This window comes from Leopardus geoffroyi, chromosome D4 (assembly GCF_018350155.1).
Source record: "Leopardus geoffroyi isolate Oge1 chromosome D4, O.geoffroyi_Oge1_pat1.0, whole genome shotgun sequence".
Taxonomy (NCBI): Eukaryota; Metazoa; Chordata; class Mammalia; order Carnivora; family Felidae; genus Leopardus; species Leopardus geoffroyi.
This window is the reverse complement of record NC_059342.1, coordinates 76,441,470-76,462,592: the sequence shown is the minus strand read 5'-3', so window position 1 is coordinate 76,462,592 and position 21,123 is coordinate 76,441,470. Positions and strand designations below refer to the sequence as shown.

The following is a 21,123-nucleotide window of genomic DNA, read 5'->3' as shown; positions in this document are numbered from 1 at the left end:
GGTGTCCTAATAACATAAAGTGCATACCTCTGGGTCTGGGTCTGATGCTTAGGATGAAGAATGCAGTTCCTGGGTGGGAAGCCATCTAGATTTAACAGAGCTGTCCCATAATGGAACTGGAAGCCTAAAAAGATAATGAGCTTTACATCATTAAAAGTTTCCAAAAAGAAGAGGATGATTTGGTGGTGAATGGAACATCAGATGGGATTTCTGACCAGGTGACCTTTAAACTACCTTTTACCCGTGAGATGCTTTAGTCCATGGAAAGAGGTGAGGGAGCCTGGCGGTGTTGTCTGGGCATAACAGCAACAGAGAAGGCCCAAGTGTTTTCAGCAGAGACTCGTTGTGCAAGAGTGAGAGTTAGTGCTACAAGATTTGGGGAGGGGAAACATAGACAATGGCAGGAGTAGGAGAACCAGTACAAAAAGTTAGGCTAGGGGCGCTGGGTGGTTCAGTTGGTTAAGCAGCCTACTCTTGATTTTAGCTCAGGTCATGATCTCACGGTTCATGGGTTTGAGCCTCCTGTTGGGATCTTCACTGATGGTGTGGAGCTTGCTTGGGATTTGATCTCTCTCTTCCCCTCCCTCCCTCTCTCTCTCTCTCTCTCTCTCTCTCTCAAGATAAATGAGTAAACGTTAGTTTTTAGTGTTTTTTTTTTAACTTTTATTTGAGAGAGAGAATGCGTGTGTGCACGCGCGAACTAGTGGGGGAGGGGCAGAGAGGGAGACACAGAATCTGAAGCAGGCTCCAGGCTCTAAGCTGTCAGCACAGAGCCTGACATGGAGCTTGAACCCACCAACCGTGAGGTCATGACCTGAGTCGAAGTCAGACGCTTAACCACTGAGCCACCGAGGCGCCCCTGCTAAAAAAAAAAAAAAAAAAAAAAAAAAGGCTAGGCTAGTTACTAACTTTAATTGGCTTTGGGCAAATTACTTTGTCTCTCTGAGCTATTATTTGTACCTGAATAAAGTAAGGTTAAGACCATCTGCCTTTGGAACTATGGTGGTAAGTTGAGATAGCGAGCTTAAAGTCTCACAAGTGTTATAGGAATGGAAGCGATTAAAGGGAAAGAGGGTCAGATGCTTCATTTATGCAGATACTTAACCTGTAAGCCACCTATACTACGTCAGACAGTGAACTCTGTGCTGGGATGCAAGTAGTCACTAAGACAGGCTGTGGTCCTCGCTTTTATGGAGCTTGTAGTTTAGTTGGGGACACAGTTATTAATTGAACTAGCATATTAACTAAAATTAAAAATGTGATAAGCACTCTAATGAAGATGATGTAAATGGTTCGGTTGATAATATAAATGGAGAAAATTCACAATACAGTTTATGAATATATGTACGTTCTAAAGTATACATGTGACTTGCTTCTCACGATCCTTTTAATGTATTCAGTGGGATAATCTTCCTCTGCTCCTAGATGAAGATTTTAGCAGGGCACATCTAATCTCTTCTCACTTTTATGGGCTAGACAGTGATATAGACATTTTGAGCTGCTAACACAGTTTCCAGTCAGGAATTAGGCTGTCCAGTCTGAGAATTTTAATCAGATCTCTAAATCTGACATATCACATCTCCTTGCCCTCCCCAGTGGTGGGGGCATTAAGAGGTGGGGCAAGATTGGCCTTCATTCTGTTTTTCTACCTCACATTTCTCTTTCCTCTCCCTCCATGGTCAAAGCAGAGGGCGGAAGTGGTAAGGATTAGGAAGGTCATCCTTACCCTGGTACCCTTGTATATGGCTCTGTGTTCTCTGATCTTGACAGTTTTTTAAAGCTAGCCCTTTCTCTTGGGGCTTCTTCGGGAGCTTTCCCCAAGACCTGGGATGATGCATTTTCTCTCAGGCTGCCTGCTACTGTTCTCCCTCCACCTGTGTTTCTCTAGTGGCCTATCTCATAGGGACTCTCACTGGGGTGAACCCCTCAATCTCTGTTAGAATTCCTCTCGGGTAGGACTTAGAACCAACCGTTCTAGGTCTCTCTTTCTCCTATGTGACTCACACCTGGTACAGGGGAAAGACTGGAATATTTTCACTTTGGCAGCCTCTGGGATTTGGGCCTCATCCCTGTGTAGCCCGCGCCCCCCCCCCGCCCCCCCCCGCCGCCCGCCTGTGGTGTTGCCACAGGTCAGTAGAGTTTTTGCAGGTGGCGTTAAGACTCTAGTCCACTATCTCCCCAGTTGTAGGGAACACCTACCAAGTTCTCCAAGAGGCACTCTTGAGATCCTTCTTACAAAATGGGATGAAAAGGTACCGTGCTCCACATATCTCTCACCTGGGGTGCTGGAGACTCTAAACGTCAGGTAATAGACTGTCTAAAACAAATCTCTCCTAAATCCTTCCCGTCTATTCTCTGACCTTGTTTTATTTCCTTGTTCTGGCGGAGGATTCTGGAGTTCTGAAACTAGGATCCACCTCCTTTGTAAATCCTGCATATTGGGGCTCGGCTTTGGGATTTCATTTCTATTCCAACTTGGTGTCTCCGTAGAAATTGCAATTGTAACATCCTGTGAGCAGCAGCAGCAGCAGCAGCAGCAGCGGTAAGAATTATAACAACCACAGCAGCAGCAGCAACAACAACAACGACTAATACAGACTGAGAGCTTAACCTTTGCCAGGCACCATCGTTGATCCTCCCAAGAACTCATTCAGTCAGGTCGGTGCCGTGACTTACGAAGGGCACACTGACAATGCGTGACCTTGACTGTTCCGCTGGGGAGTTTGGATTGCACAACGCACAAGCACAGGCCTTGCCGATGGCCTTTCGGCTGGCTACTTTCCCTTTGTTTAGGATATTTGTGTGGGTCCTTGAGTCAGGCCTCAGAGCAATTGCTTTCCTCCAACAGGAGACAGTAACTCCGCCTAAGAAATGATCCCATTTCAGCAATTCCTGGGAGGCCATTGCTGTAATAAAGGCCATTCTTTATGATATAAAAGTCTCACCCTCTTCCCCCCACCCTTAACGTTTCTAATTTGAGCCCCTCTGGTCCCTGTGGAGCCTTTAAATGCTTCAAGTGCAAGCCTATTGCCAAAGCAAGCCTGTCTGACTTGGGAGGCAGCGCCCTGCGCTGTGGCCGAATATTGAACAAACATTCGCACGGCTTTGGCTCTCCCCGGAGCCCTTCGTCTGCTGCCTTTGTTTTGTTTTCTGGATGAGGGCAAGCAGTGCCATCGCCTCCTGCCGGAAAGCCCTGGCTGTCCTCCCAACAAGGACTTGTCACTTCAACTGAGGCTGCTTTTTTTTTTTTTTTTTTTTTTTTTGGTGGCAACAAAATTAGACCCAGCAGGAATTTGGGAGGAGAAAAAAGAGAGTTCAGTTGGCAGGTTCTCAAATGAATGGGTTGTAGTGTCATTGGAACTGAATTGGGCTTGAAACCAGACATGATCCTATTTTGGAAGCATTGTTCAGAGGGATGGGAAATGTGAACAGAGGATAAGTCTCTTCAAAAATGCTCTTGATCCTTGCCTGTTAGAGACAGGCTGTTTTAAGTGAACTCTCCCATCCCCTCAATGGCAAGGGCCTATGTGAAAACCCAGGGGAGGTCAGAGCAACTGGCAAATTGATCAGCTATTCATCCATAAACCTTCCAACTGAGAAAGCTAATTTTGCTTTGGGAAGAGGTTGCCACTTGATTACAAGCCATCAATTAACTGTTAGTCATGACATGCACAGACCTTCGTTCTCGACTTATCAGTGCTTTGATAAGATAGTACAGTGATCAGGGTCTATAAATACATATTCAACAAATATTTATTGAAAATATTACTGAAAACCTGAAGTGTTTCACGTTCTATGTGAAGTGGGTATGGGAATCAGCAAAACTAATATGGTCTTTGTCCTCATGGAGTTTATAGTCTGGACGCATTAAGAGGTGATGGATAGAACGGGATGCTACAAGAATCTTTGATAGGAAACCCTATGTAGATTGGTGGCATGGGGATGGAGTTCAGGGAAGGCTTTTCTGAAAAACTGGCACTTGAACTAAAGATGACTTTAGCCACAGAGTGAGGTTGGATCAGAAATAATTAGATTTCACAATTGCCATGTCTACAGAGGAATAATTAATGGAATGGTTAATGGTCTTCCCTGTTGTAACTTTCATCCAGATCATAACTTAGGCATGAAGCGATCTTTACAAAAAGGATCATTGTTAATAAATGTGCATGGAATATAGAGGTAAATCTCTTTCTCTGTTTAGGTCTCAAGTTCTTCGTTTGTTGAGCGATGGGGTTGGACCAGGAGATACTCAAGGACCCTCCTTTTGCAAAACCAGCTTCTGTGTTCAACTAGGAATTCTATATTGCTACTGTAGTGCAACTGTTAGTCTAGACCGTGGGCTTTTAACCCCACCTGTAGGATTGATAGATTGAAAAAAAAAAAAGATGAAAGAGATTTATTGGAAAAAACAGACCAGCAAAGATCTATAGCTTGTTTTGTTGTTAAATGGATAGTTATATCTTTAACCCAGGGGCTATGAACGTTTGATCAAGGGAATTTTTACTTCCAACACGTTATTTCCTTCCCAGTTAAATTATGTGCATGTGGCAATGTGCTATGAGGGGTGGGCCATCTATGGTTTAAAATACAAGATAAAATTAGTAGTTTAAGTGATGAACTGGTTAACAGAAGAGACTGGAATCATGTACCGAAAGGAACCCAAACTCAGAGTGTGACCTTGGAGAGTCTTTCTTTGGGACACAGTTTCCCCTTGTTTAAAATGGGAGGGTTATACCAGATTACCATTTTCAAATGTATGTTTTTTCAGTAGTTTTTTGGAAGATGTTTTATGGAGAAAAGGTGCCTCACTATTTTTTTCTCATTGGAGATTCACAATGTAAGTGTATTGATGGCCTAATCGATTCCAATGTTACCATTATACTGCCACATTCTTGTGTGACCAAAGGTAGATTCTCTTTCTGAGACTCGGTTTCCCCATCTATAACCTAGGACTGGAGCAGAGGTTCCCAAACTTAATCTGTAAAGGATCAGATAGTAAATATTTCAGAATTCGTGGGGCATAGTGTCCTGGTTGCACCTACTCAATTGTGCCATTGTAGCCATACACAATATATAAATGAATGAGGGTGCCTGTGTTCCAATAAAACTATATTTACAAAAAAGAAAAAAAAAAAGGCTGAGGTGTGGATTTGACCCATGGACCATAGTTTGCTGACCTCTGGATCAGAGTGTGGGCTAACTGTCTCGCTAGTGTCCTCACAGCTCTGACTGCTCTCTGACCTTCTCCCCTCAATGGTTATTCTCTCCAAAGTTTGAAGTTACCCTTCTCCAAAACTATTCCTTCTGGCCTCCACTTCCAGAAGTCATCATCATCATCATCTTCTTTCGACTTGTCTGTACTTAAAACTGTCTCTGTCTGCCCAGCTGCTGAGATGCCTTCTTCACAGCTTTGTTTTGTTTATCTTAGTAACTACCCTTCTTTAATCCCTCTGAAGGATTGGTTAGCTGGAATTTGCCTTGTCTTCCTCCCTCAGAGTCTTTGATCTGATGCTCATAAGCATTTGTTGACAGCCAGACACAAAAGGTGGAGCCCAGATCCCAGGCCCGAGGGCCCAGAGAGTAATGAATGAAGGCCGCATTTATTTTGATTTCTCGTTCACAAGCCCATTTCCAGATCGCCGCTGCATGTCACTGCAGGCCAAGAGCAAGAGCAGGAGACAACCCTACTTTTTCTCTCAGGCCTTGGTGCCCAGGGCCACTTTTTCCACTGAGGCAGGAGCCTGCCTTCACTTTACCAGGCTTAGAAGAAACTGCCATCTGGACCAAGCCCTGTCCCTTATTACTTACAGGGCTATCCTGTTTTGCCACTCAGATTATGCATCTCGTAAGTTTGAGAACACCATTCACAAAGTCTCTGATGTAAATGGAACTCCCTGGGTTGTACCAGTTACTTTGCTTTTTCAAGCTTTTTGGCATGGCTGTAGACCACTCTCTTCTTATGAAGCCTTATGTAGAAGGCCAGTCTATAGGAGAGATACAAGTGGCACTGCTCTAATGGAAGCCGAGAGGTGGGGTTTAGAGTGCCACCTGCCCAGTTTCCCTTTTGTCCTTTGCAAGCATCTGTTGAGATGCTTCTTGGGATCCATAAGAATTCCTCTGAAGGATTTTGGAGCCTCCCGACTAGATCATGGATGTCATTCTAGCCATTCAGATTCCATAATTTTCCTCTTTGATGAAGTCTTAAGTATATCCCTAGTGCCGTGCTGGACACTGAAGTGGACAGGGTGCGGGAGGCAGGAGTGGGAGACATGGTCCCATCTCCAAGAGCCGATAATATGGTTGGCGAGGTCAGCAGAAGATGAGATGAGAAAATGAGCTTAACAAGAAAAAGGCTTATCAACAGAAATGCTTCTTTGGAGAAGAAGGGCTAGAGCAAGGAGAAAAGATTTCCCGAAAAGGGGATATTGAAATGGAGCATGGATGGGTGGTAAATGTTTGGAGAGGCAGCAGGGAAAGTGGGCAGAAGCACAGAGGTGGGAAATGCTAACTGCACAGGTCAAGAGAGACAGCCCAGAATGGAGCATATGTAATTAGATCTCAGCGTGCGCTTGAAGAAGATAGGAAAAGAAATTTGAACAAGGGACCAGAGGAGCACAGAAAGAAAGGGGAAATCATTTCTTTTCCAGGCAGGTCCACCTCCTTCTATCTCATTTACCACTCATCACTGTTTCGTTAACGTTATAACCCCATTTTACAGAATTAATCTCCAAAGGCGCTTAGGTATTAAGAGACCTTCCCAAGACCCCTTGCTATTTTCAAACAGAATAGGGATTTAAATGGAAATTGATTGGACTCCAGCTTATGTTTCCGCCATTACTTGAAACTTCATGGAAAATACAGGACTGGAGCAAGTTCTCAAAAGAAAGGTAAAATTTATGTAAATTGACAGTAGACAGGAATTTCCTGTTGGGAAAAATTTCTTTGGATATTTACATCTTACAGGGCCCTTGGAGAATCCTCTTGTCTAAGCAACCAACTTCCAATATGGAGAAAGTGAGGCCTGGAGAAAGTAAGGAGCTATTTAACATGAATTATAAAACAAGATACCATTCTGACACCTTGAGTCCTCAAGCAGGTGTGCTTTCCAAGGCATCATGAGCAAACCACTCTACCATCTTTTTTTTCCTTTCCAGTGGATACCTCCTCCTTAGCACATTGGACCCTATGGGTTCAAGAGTCTGACCTTTTGAACAATATTGAATTTCTCTTTCCTCTCCAGAGACCACAGAGCTGGGCAGCAAGAAGGAACTCAAGTCCATGCCCTTCATCACTTACCTCTCAGGTCTGCTGACGGCGCAAATGCTGTCAGATGACCAGCTCATCTCAGGTGTGGAGATCCGCTGTGAGGAGAAAGGCCGCTGTCCCTCTACCTGCCACCTTTGCCGCCGGCCGGGCAAAGAGCAGCTGAGCCCCACGCCAGTGCTGCTGGAAATCAACCGTGTGGTACCACTGTATACCCTCATCCAAGACAATGGTACCAAGGAGGTGAGCTCCCCTGACACAGCCACTGCGTCACATTTAAGTATCAATCTTCCTGCCTCCTGCCCTTGTAGGCCCTTTGTCCACTGGGATTGTCTTGTCATCATCACCATGGTATTGATTCCTTACCATGGTTTAAGTACATATATAGCTGCTATTACCAACAAATCCTCAAATCTCAATGGCTTAAGACAATAGAAGTTATCGCTTGTTTGTGCAGAGTCCCAGATAAATGTTTCTGATGATGAGTGGCTTTACTCTGAGAGATGGTTCAGAGACCCACCTTGTTCTGTCTTGTGCTCCATCAACCTGATGCTTCCACAGTTGCTGTGGAAGAAGAAAGAACATGGAGGATGATACATGAGAAGTTGAAATGGGCCAAGCCTGAAAGTAACAAATATCATTTCAGTTCCACTCCCTTGGCTAGAACTCAGCCATTGGACACACCTGTGTGCAAACAAAAACAGGGAAATCTATTCTATCTGTTTGCCTAGGAGAAGAAGATATATGGGTTTGTTGAAAACCTGACAGTCTCTGCCTCAGTGCTATACTTGGATTATCTCATTTAATCTTCCCTCCAGATCTATGAAATACATATAAGTATTGGTGTGATTCATACGAAATTACCAACTGTGGATCATTTTTTAATTTATAAAAGTGGTAATTCCATGTGGTTCATCCTAATGTCATGCCCACTTTACAAGTAAGGAAACCTCGAAGATGTTTAGTGATTTGCTCAAAGTTAGTCTGTTTCAGAGCCCATGTACTTAGTCACGAAGTTCTGTCTCCTCTTTTTCCTCTTTCTGAATCTCTCATTTTCCACTACAGTATGCCTGGCCTTGAAGAGACCATATAAATGGTTCACTGGTTTGCAAAAGTGTATTAATGAACAGTTTCTCTAAATGCAATCTTTCAGGAACCCCAATTCCTAAAAACCAGGAATAGTGATGCCATGCCTTCACTTAGGAAGAGGAAAGTGGTTAAAGCATCTCTACTTGGTCCCCATGCTTCCCTCTGCAGCAACTCCCAGATAGCTGGCCCTGCACCTCCAAAGAAGATCCTCTGGTAGATCCCTGACCAGCACCAATAGGATGCTATGGATTGTGCGTTCCCACCATAGCATTCTATTGGACTGAGTGCTAGAGGGTGGTGCGTGGTCAGGTAGGGCTTCATAGAGGACAGAGAGGGGATCAGAGTAAGGAGGTGGGGAAAGCATTAGGTAGATGACCAGATGCAGAAAAGAACATGATCCATACGAAGACTGGAAGACATCCCCCGTGACTAAGATCAAGAGATAAAAGGAAAGCACAATGAGGCTAGAGAGGTCAGAAGGAGCCTGATCATACAGGTTATAGAAAACTAGCTCATAGAATTTGGATCTGTCTGGAGGGCAGTGAGATGCTTAGGATATGCAGGAAGGATTAGATAGGTTAGATTTGTGCAGCAGAAGGAGCCCTCTGGAAATGACGCAGAAGACCCCTCAGTGGGAGAGCAGTTAAATAAGTGTATAATGGAATATGCATACAGTGGAATGCTCTACAGCAGACAACACAAATGGATTATACTGACACTTGATATGAGACGAACAAACATAATATTAAATGAAGAATAGAAGTCCCAAAGGTATAATTAAATTTTTTTTAACATTTATTCATTTTTGAGAGTGAGAGAGACAGAGCATGAGCGGGGAGGGGCAGAGAGAGAGGGAGACACAGAATCTGAAGCAGGGAGACACAGAATCTGAGCTGTCAGCACAGAGCCTGACGTGGGGCTCAAACTCACAAACTGTGAGATCATGACCTGAGCCGAAGATGGGCGCTTAACCGACTGAGCCACCCAGGCACCCCCCCAAAAGTATATTTTATATAGCATGATACCCTTTCCCCTGTTTTTAAAAAAATGTTTTAATGTTTATTTATTTTTGAGGGTGGGGTGGGGGAGCAGAGAAAGAGAACGACACAGAATCCTAAGCAGGCTCCAGGCTCTGAGCTGTCAGCGCAGAGCCCGATGCAGGCCTCAAACCCATGAACTGTGAGATCATGACCTGAGCCAAAGTTGGATGCTCAACCAACTGAGCCACCCAGGCACCCCTCCCCTGTTTTAAGTTAAAACAGATACACACACGCCAAATACACTACATTTCTGGAATGAATACAGGTGTTATAAACTATTTTAAAAGGGAACCAAGGAAATGGTGAACGTAGGACTCAGGATGATGGTAGTCTTGAGTCAGGGAGGCGGGGCAATGGCTTGAGGGAGCCCTCATTACATGGAGGAATCAAGTTCCTAGCTGGCATTTTGGGTGGTGGATTTGTGGGAGTTTATTAAAGCATTAAAACTAGCTAATTAACAAACACTAACTGGATGAATACATAAAGCCTAACCATGCATGGTGCAATAATGAGCTTGAATCATGAAGTAAGCATCGTGGATAATCTAATTCTGTGCATGAAAGGTCTCCACAATAACTATAACAAAAAAGCCAAATATGTATCTATCTCCACCCCTCCAGCTTCAGGGTGAGAGATGAGTGTGAAAATGCAAGGGTGCAAAGGGGGAGACCTCTCAGGAGGCTGCGGTAGCTTCCGCCGAATACCAAAGATGGTCCAACCAGTGTTATGTCAGTGTGGATGAGTGAAGCATCATGGTTAGCTGCTCTCCAGGACTTGGTGGGTGAGGCTGTGAGAATCCCCATTTACTGCTCTGTAAACTTGGCCCAGTGACTGCCTTTCTGGGCCAGACTCTCCTCATCTGTGATGTGGCACCATCTTAGCGAAGTCCCAGGACTTTTGTGATGTGTTCTTGGCACATGCAATAGCAAGAGGCTTGGTGGTTCCTTTCCTCCTTGCTTAGGAATCAGATTCCCCCATGTCTGGATTCTATGCCAGCTTCCCTTGGCATCAGCGAAATATGCAGTTCTTCGGAAATCAAGCGAGATGTTTTCGAGGCCAACTGGTGGGATGTTATCAGAGAAGCCCAAGAGTGTGAAAGCAGTCACTAGATGTCACTGTTCTCCTTATAGGAGATCTGGGACTGTTGAAGCACTAGTCATTCATTCATTCATTCATTCACCATTTTTGAGGACTTACTATATGCCAAGTACTGTGTCATGCCCTGAGAAGTAGAGTGTAATGCGTAGACTTGGTCTTTATCCTCACACGGACGAGACGGGTATTAATGAAACAATGATACAAGTAAAGATGGACTGCAAAGTACCAAGGGAAGTCCAGGCCAGTGGGTTGAAAGAGTGTGGTAGGAGGTCTTGTGGAGTTAGGGAAGGCTTCCCTGAGGAAGTGACATCTAAGAGGGCTTGGATGCATAAGGTGAATGTGGAGGACTGTGTTTGGGGGAAGGTGAGGAGACTGAGCACATGCAACACTGAAGACCCAACTCCTGCAAAGGCCTGAAGAATGAACTGGCCCATTTGCCTGAGAAACTGAGTGAGAACCCGTGTGTGGCAGGGGCTGAGACTCGGGGGCAGCTCCATGGGCAGCACCGAGGAGAAAGTGGCAGGGCTGGGCCAGGCAGGCCTGGGGAGGCTGTGGTGGGGAGGAGTCTGGCCTCCAGTAGTGGGGAGCCTGGGAAGAGTTTGGGCAGGCAGACAGGCAGGGGTGATGTGTTCTCAGCCACACGCTCTCCTCCTCTTAGTCATCCCTGCTCAGAAACATCAGAGCTGGTTGATGAGGTGGCTTCCTCGAGTCTCCAAGCTTCTTCTCCCCAACCCCCAATGGTAGGCCTTTTTAAAGTTGCATAACAGTCTAGGGGCTGTGGTAAGTTAGGCTTTTCCAGGAGATCCAGGCTAAGGAAGGAGTGGGTGGTAAAGGCCGACTGTAGGTCTGGAAATGATCTGGGGGAGGGGAATATGGTCATTAAATGAGGCTGGTGTGATGAGAAGGCAGCCACTCCCCTTGTGGCAGTCATCTGTTTTTCTGCCTCCCCAGACCCCATCGATCCTTCTCCCCTGGCTTCTCCATCTCTTTGCTTTTCTCTGCAGCTGGAGGTGGAGGACACATGCATAACACACAAAAGAACCTTGGCCTGGGCTCTGACACTGAGGCACAGCAAGGCTGGGAAAAGTCCTTTTTCCCTTTCTGGGTGTTTCTTCCCCTACCTGAAAAGGCAGAGAGCATCGATGAATGAGTTTCTTTCTCAGTTTCCTGCAAGAAACTTCGTTGGAGTGGAATCAGGTAGCATAGGCTCTGTTGCTCTACTCAGGCTGGATTGGAATCCTGCCCCAATCTCCTGTTCACTGTGTGATGCTGAATGACTTCTCCAAACCTCAATTTCCACATCTGTAAAATGTGGTCTTTATGGGCATCAAACAAGATAACGAATGTATAGTGCCTGGCACATTGCATATAATGGGCAAACATTCTCTATGATAATGATAAAAGTGATGTTCATCTCAACTTGGTCCCTCCTTTTTTCAAGTTTCCTTTGATACTTCCTCTTCTAAGTAGTACTCTGTAACTTTGCAGATGCCCAAAGTGCTAGGGACGTGACATTCTAGAGTAAGATCTGTATTTTGCATGGGAGACATCACTGGGTAACCCAAAAGGACAGATCATGAATGGAGGGAATACAGGAACATTTTCACACTTTATAAACTTGACTGGAGGGGCACCTGGGTGGCTCAGTCGGTTAAGCGTCCGACTTCGGCCCAGGTCACGATCTCGCGCTATGTGAGTTTGAGCCCCGCGTCCGGCTCTGTGCTGACTGCTCAGAGCCTGGAGCCTGTTTCAGATTCTGTGTCTCCCTCTCTCTCTGACCCTCCCCCGTTCATGCTCTGTCTCTCTCTGTCTCAAAAATAAATAAATGTTAAAAAAAAAAATTAAAAAAATAAATAAACTTGGCTGGAGTCCATATTCTGTTGGTAAGGGAAGTCATAGGTGGAGTGCCACAAAGAATAAGAGGATTCCCTTCTCCTACAGACCTCCTGATGTGGAATGGAACCAGTCTTCTATGTAAGAACCCCTGACTCCCTTGAATTATTTGCGGGTGTTCAGGCAACTTCTGAGTCCCATTTTATGGCATGGTAGGAAGTATCAGAGAGGGGGTGTGGCTTGTCTGAGGTCTGTAAGGCAGTTCTGGCCTCTCATTCTGGACCAAGGTTAGGATGTGCTCTGAATAGCCCTGGGGACCACTGGACACCAGCTCCTTTGGTGGTTGGGGTCTCCTTGCATCCGTCTCCGTAAATACATAGGATAGGATGACTCCTTGTGCCTCAGTTGGAAAGGAGCCCTTCATTACATGTCACGCTATGATTTAGAACCAAGAAAGCAGGAAAAAAATGATTTATGATGGACAGTTTGGTTTATATATAAATCTCCTCCCTCCACCTGTTAAATGGCTTTACACAGCCCAAAACCACAGCACAGCTAGTGCTTAATGTATAAGACTTTGTGGGGCTGTTAATGTAGCCTTTGGGTGAAGGAGAAGAAGAGGCTGCGAGTGGGGGAGACAGAACAGAGTCATGGTGCAGAGCCAGTCAGAGCTTGATTTGAAACCCATCTCTGCCATTGGCTACTGGGTGACCTTCCTTGTACTCATTTATAAATTAGGCATTGTATCTATCTCTATCCATCTTGGGGCTAGGAGTTCTCTTTGGGACAACTAGAGAATTGGGACATCTGGAATCTGAACTAGGCTCTGCCCTTGACTCTTATATGGCATTGGGCATGGATGCTTCTCCTGTTGTGGTCTTTGTTACTTTATCTGTACCAGGAGAATTCTGAGCTAACTTCATCACCCTCCCCCCATCCTCCACCTCCCAGTGCTGTGGTAGCGTCAGAGCTGACTTTTACCCTGAAAATAAGGGAAATACTTTGAGGTTAGAAGAGTCATCCTGTGACCTGCAGTTTATTTCCCATCCAGATATATTAACAGTTTTGCTCCTTCAATTAATATTTGGAAGAGAAATAGGTACATATCTTGCACTTTTTTGTAGTGGCACAGCATTTATGAGTAGAGAGGGATGTTAAAACCACATCCTGTTCATCTTACAGATCAAGTCTCTTATGTCACAAATAGTAGAAGTAAGACCTAGATTTGAGGAGTGGCTTGCTCTAGTCACACACCAGTTTTGAATTCAAAGCAGTTAGGCATGGCTTCTGACCTCAGTGATGCCCTTCATCTCTCTGAGACTCAGTTTCCTCTTCTGTAAAATGGATAGTGGTAACTTTTACCAGAGGGCTCTCATGTAGAAAAATTAAGACACCCTTTGCTAACAATTTGAAGACTGTGAAATACTCTATAGATGGATGATTATTTCCTAGTGCTTGGGTCTCCTGACTTCCGGTCATGTGAGTTTTGTTTTGTTTTGTTTTTCTTTTTTCCTTTTTCTTTTCATGCTGCTCTAGGAAGAGCCATGTATAATTTTGGTCTTGTTGTGGTTGTCTGACCCTCTAGCAGATCCTCTCTCTGCCAGAAAGACTTGTTTGCTCTATTTACACTTCTTGGCTCTCACTGAGAAGGGAATTCCAAATGACTGCTCTTTGAAAGGAAGTCAGCCAAGATCACCCCCGCTTCCCCCACACCATTATTACCACCATCACCACCACCATTATCACGGCTGCTGTCACCATCACTGTAGCACCATCGCTGCCATCTTCTTGCCTTCCTTGGGTGCTTAGTGTGTGACAGATAACTGTGTAAGGGAACAAGATTCAGAGGGGGGAGTCAGATGCAGATTGTGCCTTCAAGGAGCTCACAGTCTAGTGGATGAAGCTGAGGAGTCACAGAAGTAACTATAATTACTTGCATATGTTACATTCATGCATGACTTATTTTCAAATAATACAATTGACATTCCAACAGTGTTAGAAAGTGGGAGAAAGAAACTCAGAGAGAGTCTGGAAAAGTTCTTGCAGTAGGCAAGGTGGATATGGGCAGATCATGGAACAGCTTGAGGCAGGTCTGTTGGATGATGAAGATAATACTATCGATGAGATGCCTATCATATGCCAGAAACTGTGCTGAGGGCTTTACATGCTTTTATCTCATTTAATCACCCAACAATTCATGAGGGAAGTACTATCATTATCCCTATTTAATAGATGAGGACACAGAGTCTCAGAGAAGCTTGAAGCCAGTTCTGTAAAGTTCCAAAGCTAGTTCAGGTCATAGTTGGAAAATTGTGACCCATGGGTGAAATCCAGCACGCCACCTGTTTTTACAAATAACATTTATGAAACCTAGCCACACGTTTGTTTACATATCATCTATGGTTGCTTTCCTGCAGCAACAGCAGGGTTGGGTAGTAGCCACAGAATACAGTATGACACACAAAGCCAAAAACATTCATTTCTAGTTCTTTACAAAAAAAAAGTCTGATAAACCTTGGTCTAGACTAAGGGATATTGGAAAGGAAGGGGAAAAAAGTTATTTCAGATACTGTGAGCCAAACATATAGAACAGGAGAATAAAACTCAACAGTTATTGAGTGCCAAATCTATGCCTGGCATTTTTAAGCATTTTATGTATATTAATATATGTTCTCTCACTCCACCCCCTCCAACACATTTGAGTATGCACTATTATGCCCATTTCACAAATTAAAAAGCAAAACCTGAGGCTTTACAGAGGTAAGTAACTTATCTAAGATCACATAGCTAGGGAGTTGTGGGGTCAGAATGTGAGCCTGGGATGTCTGTATCTAAAGCTTATGTGTTTCATCAGTCACTCTGTGACAGGTTTGAGGTTTAGGAGAGATCAAACTGGAAAAGTGATGTGCAGAAGCCTGAGCTGTGGGAAGCTTTGAATGCTGCATTGAGGGAGTTAGGAACCATGTAAACTATAGGGAGTCCTCCTTCAAGGTTTGGGTCAAGGGAAAGACATGATTAAATGTGACTTTTAGGGGCACCTGCTGACTCAGTTGGTGGAGCATGCAACTCTTGATCTCAGGGTTGTAGGTTCAAGTCCCACATTGAGTGTAGAAATTACTTAAAAATAAAATCTTAGGGGTGCCTGGGTGGCTCAGTCGGTTAGGCATCCAACTCTTGAGTTTGGCTCAGATCATCTCACAGTTCATGGGTTTAAGCCCTGTGTCAGGCTCTGTACTAACAGCATGGAGCCTGCTTGGGATTGTCTGTCTCTTTCCCTCTCTCTCTTCCCCTCTCTGCTTTCTCTCTCTCTCTCTCTCTCTTTCTCTCTCAAAAATAAAATAAACATTAAAAAAATTAAATTCCTAAAAAAAAGTGAAAATAAATGTGACTTTTAGGTGAATAACTACAGCAACAGCTGAAGAGTGAATTTCAGGGACCAAGGCTATGTGATAACCAAGGGTTATTAAATTTGGGGTCTGCAGATCTCTGATTTCAAAGTGTCTTTGGATCTCCATCCTGCAAAAATTTATACCAAATTATACATTATCAAATTATTTTTCCTGGAAAAAAAATCTTGGTATCAGTCTGTTTTCTAAATGTTCTGGACCCAAACGTTATAGAAGACTTAAATAAGATGACCAGTTAGTTGGGGTTTCTATTGCAGAAGCTCCTATATGAGGTGGCTGGGAGTGTGGGGATTCAATTCAAATAATTTTAGCAGGTATTTACTGAGGGTCTCCCTTGGGTCAGGCACTATGCTGGGCATTTGAGATACATTAGAGAGAAAAGCAGGCATGTATTTTGACCATCTGGAGACTTAATTTCTACTGGAGCATGTGTGGGAGACAAAAAGTAAACAATAAGAATAGTAAATGATACTGTATATTAGAAAGTGAAGAGAAAAAACAATAAAGCAGTAAAGCGACGTGAGGAGTAGCTGGTGGAATATGGAGACTGGATTTCAGGGGGTCTCACTCGGAATCTGTTGGGATGGGCATGGAGGAAGCATTTGTTAAAAATGCAGGTTCCTGGCTTCCTCCTACTGATTATTTTTTCTCAGGTGGGGTGAGGCTGGGAATCTTCATTTTCACAAGCTTCCAGAGTGATTCTGATGCACACTGAATTTGAGAACCACTATCACAGGTCTCTTTCATTCTGAAGTTCCTTCAGGGAATTCCTTGTTTAGGGATTAAGAAAGTCAAGTACTTATAATCTGGCATAAATCTCTGCTATTGTGGGCCACTTCCTCTCCTTCTCCGTGCATTCTGAGGAGGTGCACTGGCCAGGAACCAGACTGTCAGGCAATCCTTGGCAAGAGAGAAGATCAAAGAAAAGAGGGAGAAATAATCCACACATTACTCAACACGCTCATGGTCAATTACAAAAAAGGAACTTAATGCTTGGCTTGCCTACTTGCAAAACTGGAAAATGTAGCTATTTCATGGGACCAGAAGACGACCAGCTTCAATAAGATCTACAAGACATACAGACTTAGCAAATGCAAACACTATTGCATGTCACAGCAAAGGGCGTCCTCCCCCTACCCTTACCCCATGGGGCATTGAATTCAGTTAGCAAATGTGATAAAAAAGAGAATAGCATAATGTCTTTCCCTTGTACTTTTAATAACAACCATTTCCTAAGCACTTCAATTGTGCCAGGAGCTCAGCTTTAGCTCTTTATGTACTTAGCTCACTGAACCTTTTCATCAACCTCACATGGTGGGTATTATTATTATCTTTTTTTTTTCTCCATTGTGAAAACTGAGGCATGGAGATGTTACACCATTTGTCCCCAGTCCCTAGAAATAGGACCAGGTGGAGGAACCAGGGTTTAACCTGAGCCCCTGGGCTTTTTCTCACTTTGCTGTACTCTCTATTAGCTACTTCCTTTCAACTTTTTAAATTATCATAAATGGAAGTCTAATGTGCACTACAGACACTATCACTGCATTATATTACCTTCTCCAGCTACTGTGTCTTCATTTCTTTACTTCACGGCCAATTTTTTTTTTTTTTAAATTGACTGCTTCTACTGTCTATGCTGATTCACTTTGCAACTCATTCCAGAGCTGACTCCCTTCATCCAATGGAAACAGAGTGGCTTCAGTCTTGTGGACACTACATTTGCCATAAAAGACTGCCTTTTTTAGGATAGTGTTTTCTATCTCACTTTTTACAGATTCTGAAACCAGTAGGTTCTTGATGCTTTTCTTCCTTCCTGCACTCGTCCCCCCTGAAACTATAACCCGTTATCAAATCCTGCAGATTTTTCTTCTTAAGAATTTCTCAGAAGAATTCACTCTTACCCAGTCTTGTTCAAGTTTTACCTGGACTATTGCAATTGTCTCCTCATTGGCTAACAACAGTCCTTGCCCCCTCTAGTTAATTTTCTTCCTTGCAGCTAGTGGCGTTTTCAAAAATAAAACTTACACTCATCACTTTCCCGATTCAAACCCTTAACTGCCTTCCAATTGCCTAGGATCAAGACCATGGTACTTACTAACATGGCCTACATGGGGCTGCTTGGACTGGCTGGCCCTCCTAACTTCTTAAAACTCATTGGTACCCCTACCGTCCTTGCTTTCTGGTTTTCAGTCACTGGTGATCATCCAATTTCTGGAAAGGCTATATACCTTGTTGTGCTGAAGAGCCTTTGCTCATGCTTCTCCCTCTAACTAGCATGGATTTCATCCCTCTTCCTCCTTCTTTTCTGGGTTAACTGCTACTCCCCCCGCCAGATTGCTGTGGAAGCTTCTGGATTTGATAAGCTCCCCATTTATTTGTTTATGTACTTTCTTGAGTCTTTTTATCTTTCTTCCGTAGCCGTTATCAAAGCTTCTAATTATACTTTTTATGTTTTGAAATTGATTAATGTCTATGTCTCCTCCTCCTCCACATTTTATTATTTTGTTTTATGATGACAGCAGTGCCTGTGAGGAAGGAAGAACAGGTAAACTCGGAAATGAAGGCATCTAGTCCAACCCTAGTCTACTTCTTGGTTCCTTTCTGCCATGCCTTACAAACTGGAGTGGAGTCCGTGTTTGAACATTCCCAGTAACAGCTTGCTCAGTGACCCCAAGCATCCTGTTTCTCTTACTTCTAGAATATCGTTCCTAATCGGCTCAAATGATTGTCTTATACATTAGGGGGTAAATTCCATGAGACAAAGGTCTGGGCAAACTTATGCTCAGCATTGCACCAGCATTCCGGTATAGTGCCTGACTCATAGTAGAAATTCAGTAAATTCTCAATGTGAATAGGTGAATTGAATGAGTGAAAAGCAAATGAATTACCAACTTACATTGGTATGCCTCCAAGGTGCTTTCACATACACTGGCCCCCTTGATCCTCTCAACAGACCAAGGACGGTAGTGATATTTATCTTCATTTTACAGAAAAGGAAACTGAGGCTTAGAAAGGGTAGGTGCCACCCCCCAAAGTCCCAAAGGGCTAAAACATATCAGAACCAGGGCTGGGATCTCTTTTCCAGCTGACCTATAATAACTCATCCATCACACAACCATGCAAAGACTACCCCAGCCAGGGCAGTGCCTGGCTTCCAGGAATGGAGCAAGCTGTAGGCCCCATCCCTTCTGGAGCTTATCCCTGTTCACAGGGGCTCTTCTTGGGTCATTAGACAACTTCAGTCAGCGGTGATGCAAAGGGCCCAGAAAGAATTCACAAACAGTTCAACTCTCTTGCTATTTCTAAGAACCAAAAAGTCGTTCCAGATGTGTCTCACAATTCACCAGGCAGATGTAGCTGAAAGCAGCATGAGTTTGTACCATTATACAGTCAGTCTGTGCAGTGCCTTCCTTGGTCAATAGAGTCGTGTCATTCCTAATATTTCTGAATGGAAGGGTTCCAGGTTGTAAACTCAAGTCCTGGGAGGAGGAGAATACCTTGAGGAATGGGGCTTCTCCTGGGACCACATGTTTCTTTTCTTTTTCAACTTCATTTCCACACTTTCCCATTTGAGGGGACGCTGTTAAATCCCAGTTCTGCTACCCAACCCAAAACGATTTAGTTTAGAGAACTGTAACTTCCATCAGAGCAGAGAAATTAGTGTAATGAACCTCCATGGACCTCTCACCTTCAGTTGCAACAGTGATCAATTCACACTAAGCCTACCTTACCTGCTCTCTCACCTCAAACATTATGGCCTTTTATGTACAAATGTTAAAGCCCATATTTTTAAAAGATAAAGACTAAAAAAATACCTTCAATACCATTACCATGCTCTCCAATTTAACAGTTTCTCAATATCATCAAATATCTAGTCATTGTTCACGTTTACTGGATTGTCTTATGTTTTTGGTACAAGTTTGTTTGATCGAAGCAGGATCTAAATAAGTCTAAACATTGTGATGGGCTGATAAGTAAGTCTCTTTTAATCTGTAGGTTTCTTCCTTTATCTAACTCTCTCTCTTTTTATTCCTTGTGATATTTTTCAAGAACTGCATCATTTGTCCAGTAGAGCTCTCCACAGCCTGGATTTTTCTCATTGCATCCTCATGGTATCATTTAACATGTTCCTCTGCCGCTGCATTTCCTGTATCTTGGTAGTTAGGTCTAGAAGGTTGACCAGGTTTGACTTTTTTGGCATTCTACCACAACTAGTATTGATACACCTGTACCCCAAGGATCTAATAGAATAACCTGAGCTTTCTAATCTAGGATTTACGAGTTTGTTTTTGATGTACATCAAATCTGTCATCAAGTCCTAGCTGTTCCTTTTCTCTGTGTGACATTTGGCAAGGAATTCTGAGCCTTAGTTCCCTCAGATGTGATGTGGGTTTAATAATAATAATACCTAATTTCTGAGGTTATTCTGTTAAATGAGATGGGCATTTAACACGCTTAGTCTTGTGCCTGGTATGTAGTAAGCTTAGTCTTGTGCTGAGTAAAGATAAGCTCTTACTTATGTTTCCTCCCTTTCTGCTCTTCCTCTTGCTTTTCCTTCTCCTTTTCCACATTTCATTCTTTTATTTTATGATCAAAACAATGCCTATGAGAAATAAAGAGCAGACAGACTCAGAACTGGAAGGGGTCCAGGCATGTAGACGTATCCTAGTCTATTGCTTGAATCTTTTCTACTATACCCTGCAAGAGTCTGTATTTGAATATTCCAAGTGAAGCTTGCCCAGTGACCCCTAAACAGCTTGTTCTCTCACTACTAGAATGTCCCTTTTATTGAGTTAAAATATTTTCCTATCCTGGTCTCTAGTTCCATTCATCAACACTATACTGAAATAGACTTACCTACTGACTTATTAGACAGAACATATACTTTGGAATCAGAGAGATAAAGGTTCAAATATCAGCTTCGCTACAAGATTACTTTGTGTATTTGGGCACATTACTGAAGGTTTTAAGATTCTATTCTCTCATATGTCTACTTTATAGAATTGTTTCTAACTACAGTAGCTAAAATAATAGATTATTAATTGAAAATAATCCAGGTAAGGTGCTTAGGAGCAATGTTTGGCACATAGAAGTAGCTCAATAAAAATATGTCCTCTCCTGGTTCTAAGTGACAGTCGTTCAGGAATTTGAAGATATTTTAAGGCTTAATTCTTATAACATCCCAATTCCTTTTATAACTTTTCATCAAATGGGTCTGTACTTCACTCCAACTCAGTTTTATCCCAGCCATCTTAATTATTAGCCTCTGTAAGAACTTCAGCATGTGTATATCTTTCTTAATGATGTATGGTTTATGTAGAAGTGAGAACACACAGAGACTGCTTCACTTGACTCCAGAATTAAAGGTAGAATTCAAGTCTCTTGCTTCCAGA

The 21,123-nt window shown here is 43.4% G+C and overlaps 1 protein-coding gene across 4 annotated transcripts in view; it reads left to right on the top strand.

Moving 5' to 3' along the window:
- Nucleotides 1–21,123, top strand: part of ASTN2 (astrotactin 2) — an 879,885-nt gene that overhangs the window by 686,570 nt on the left and 172,192 nt on the right. For all 4 annotated transcript variants that reach the window (XM_045469026.1, XM_045469024.1, XM_045469025.1 and 1 more), the window contains one exon: nt 7,241–7,506. In XM_045469026.1, coding sequence (XP_045324982.1) covers nt 7,241–7,506 — 266 coding nt within the window. The remainder of the gene's footprint in view (nt 1–7,240; nt 7,507–21,123) is intronic.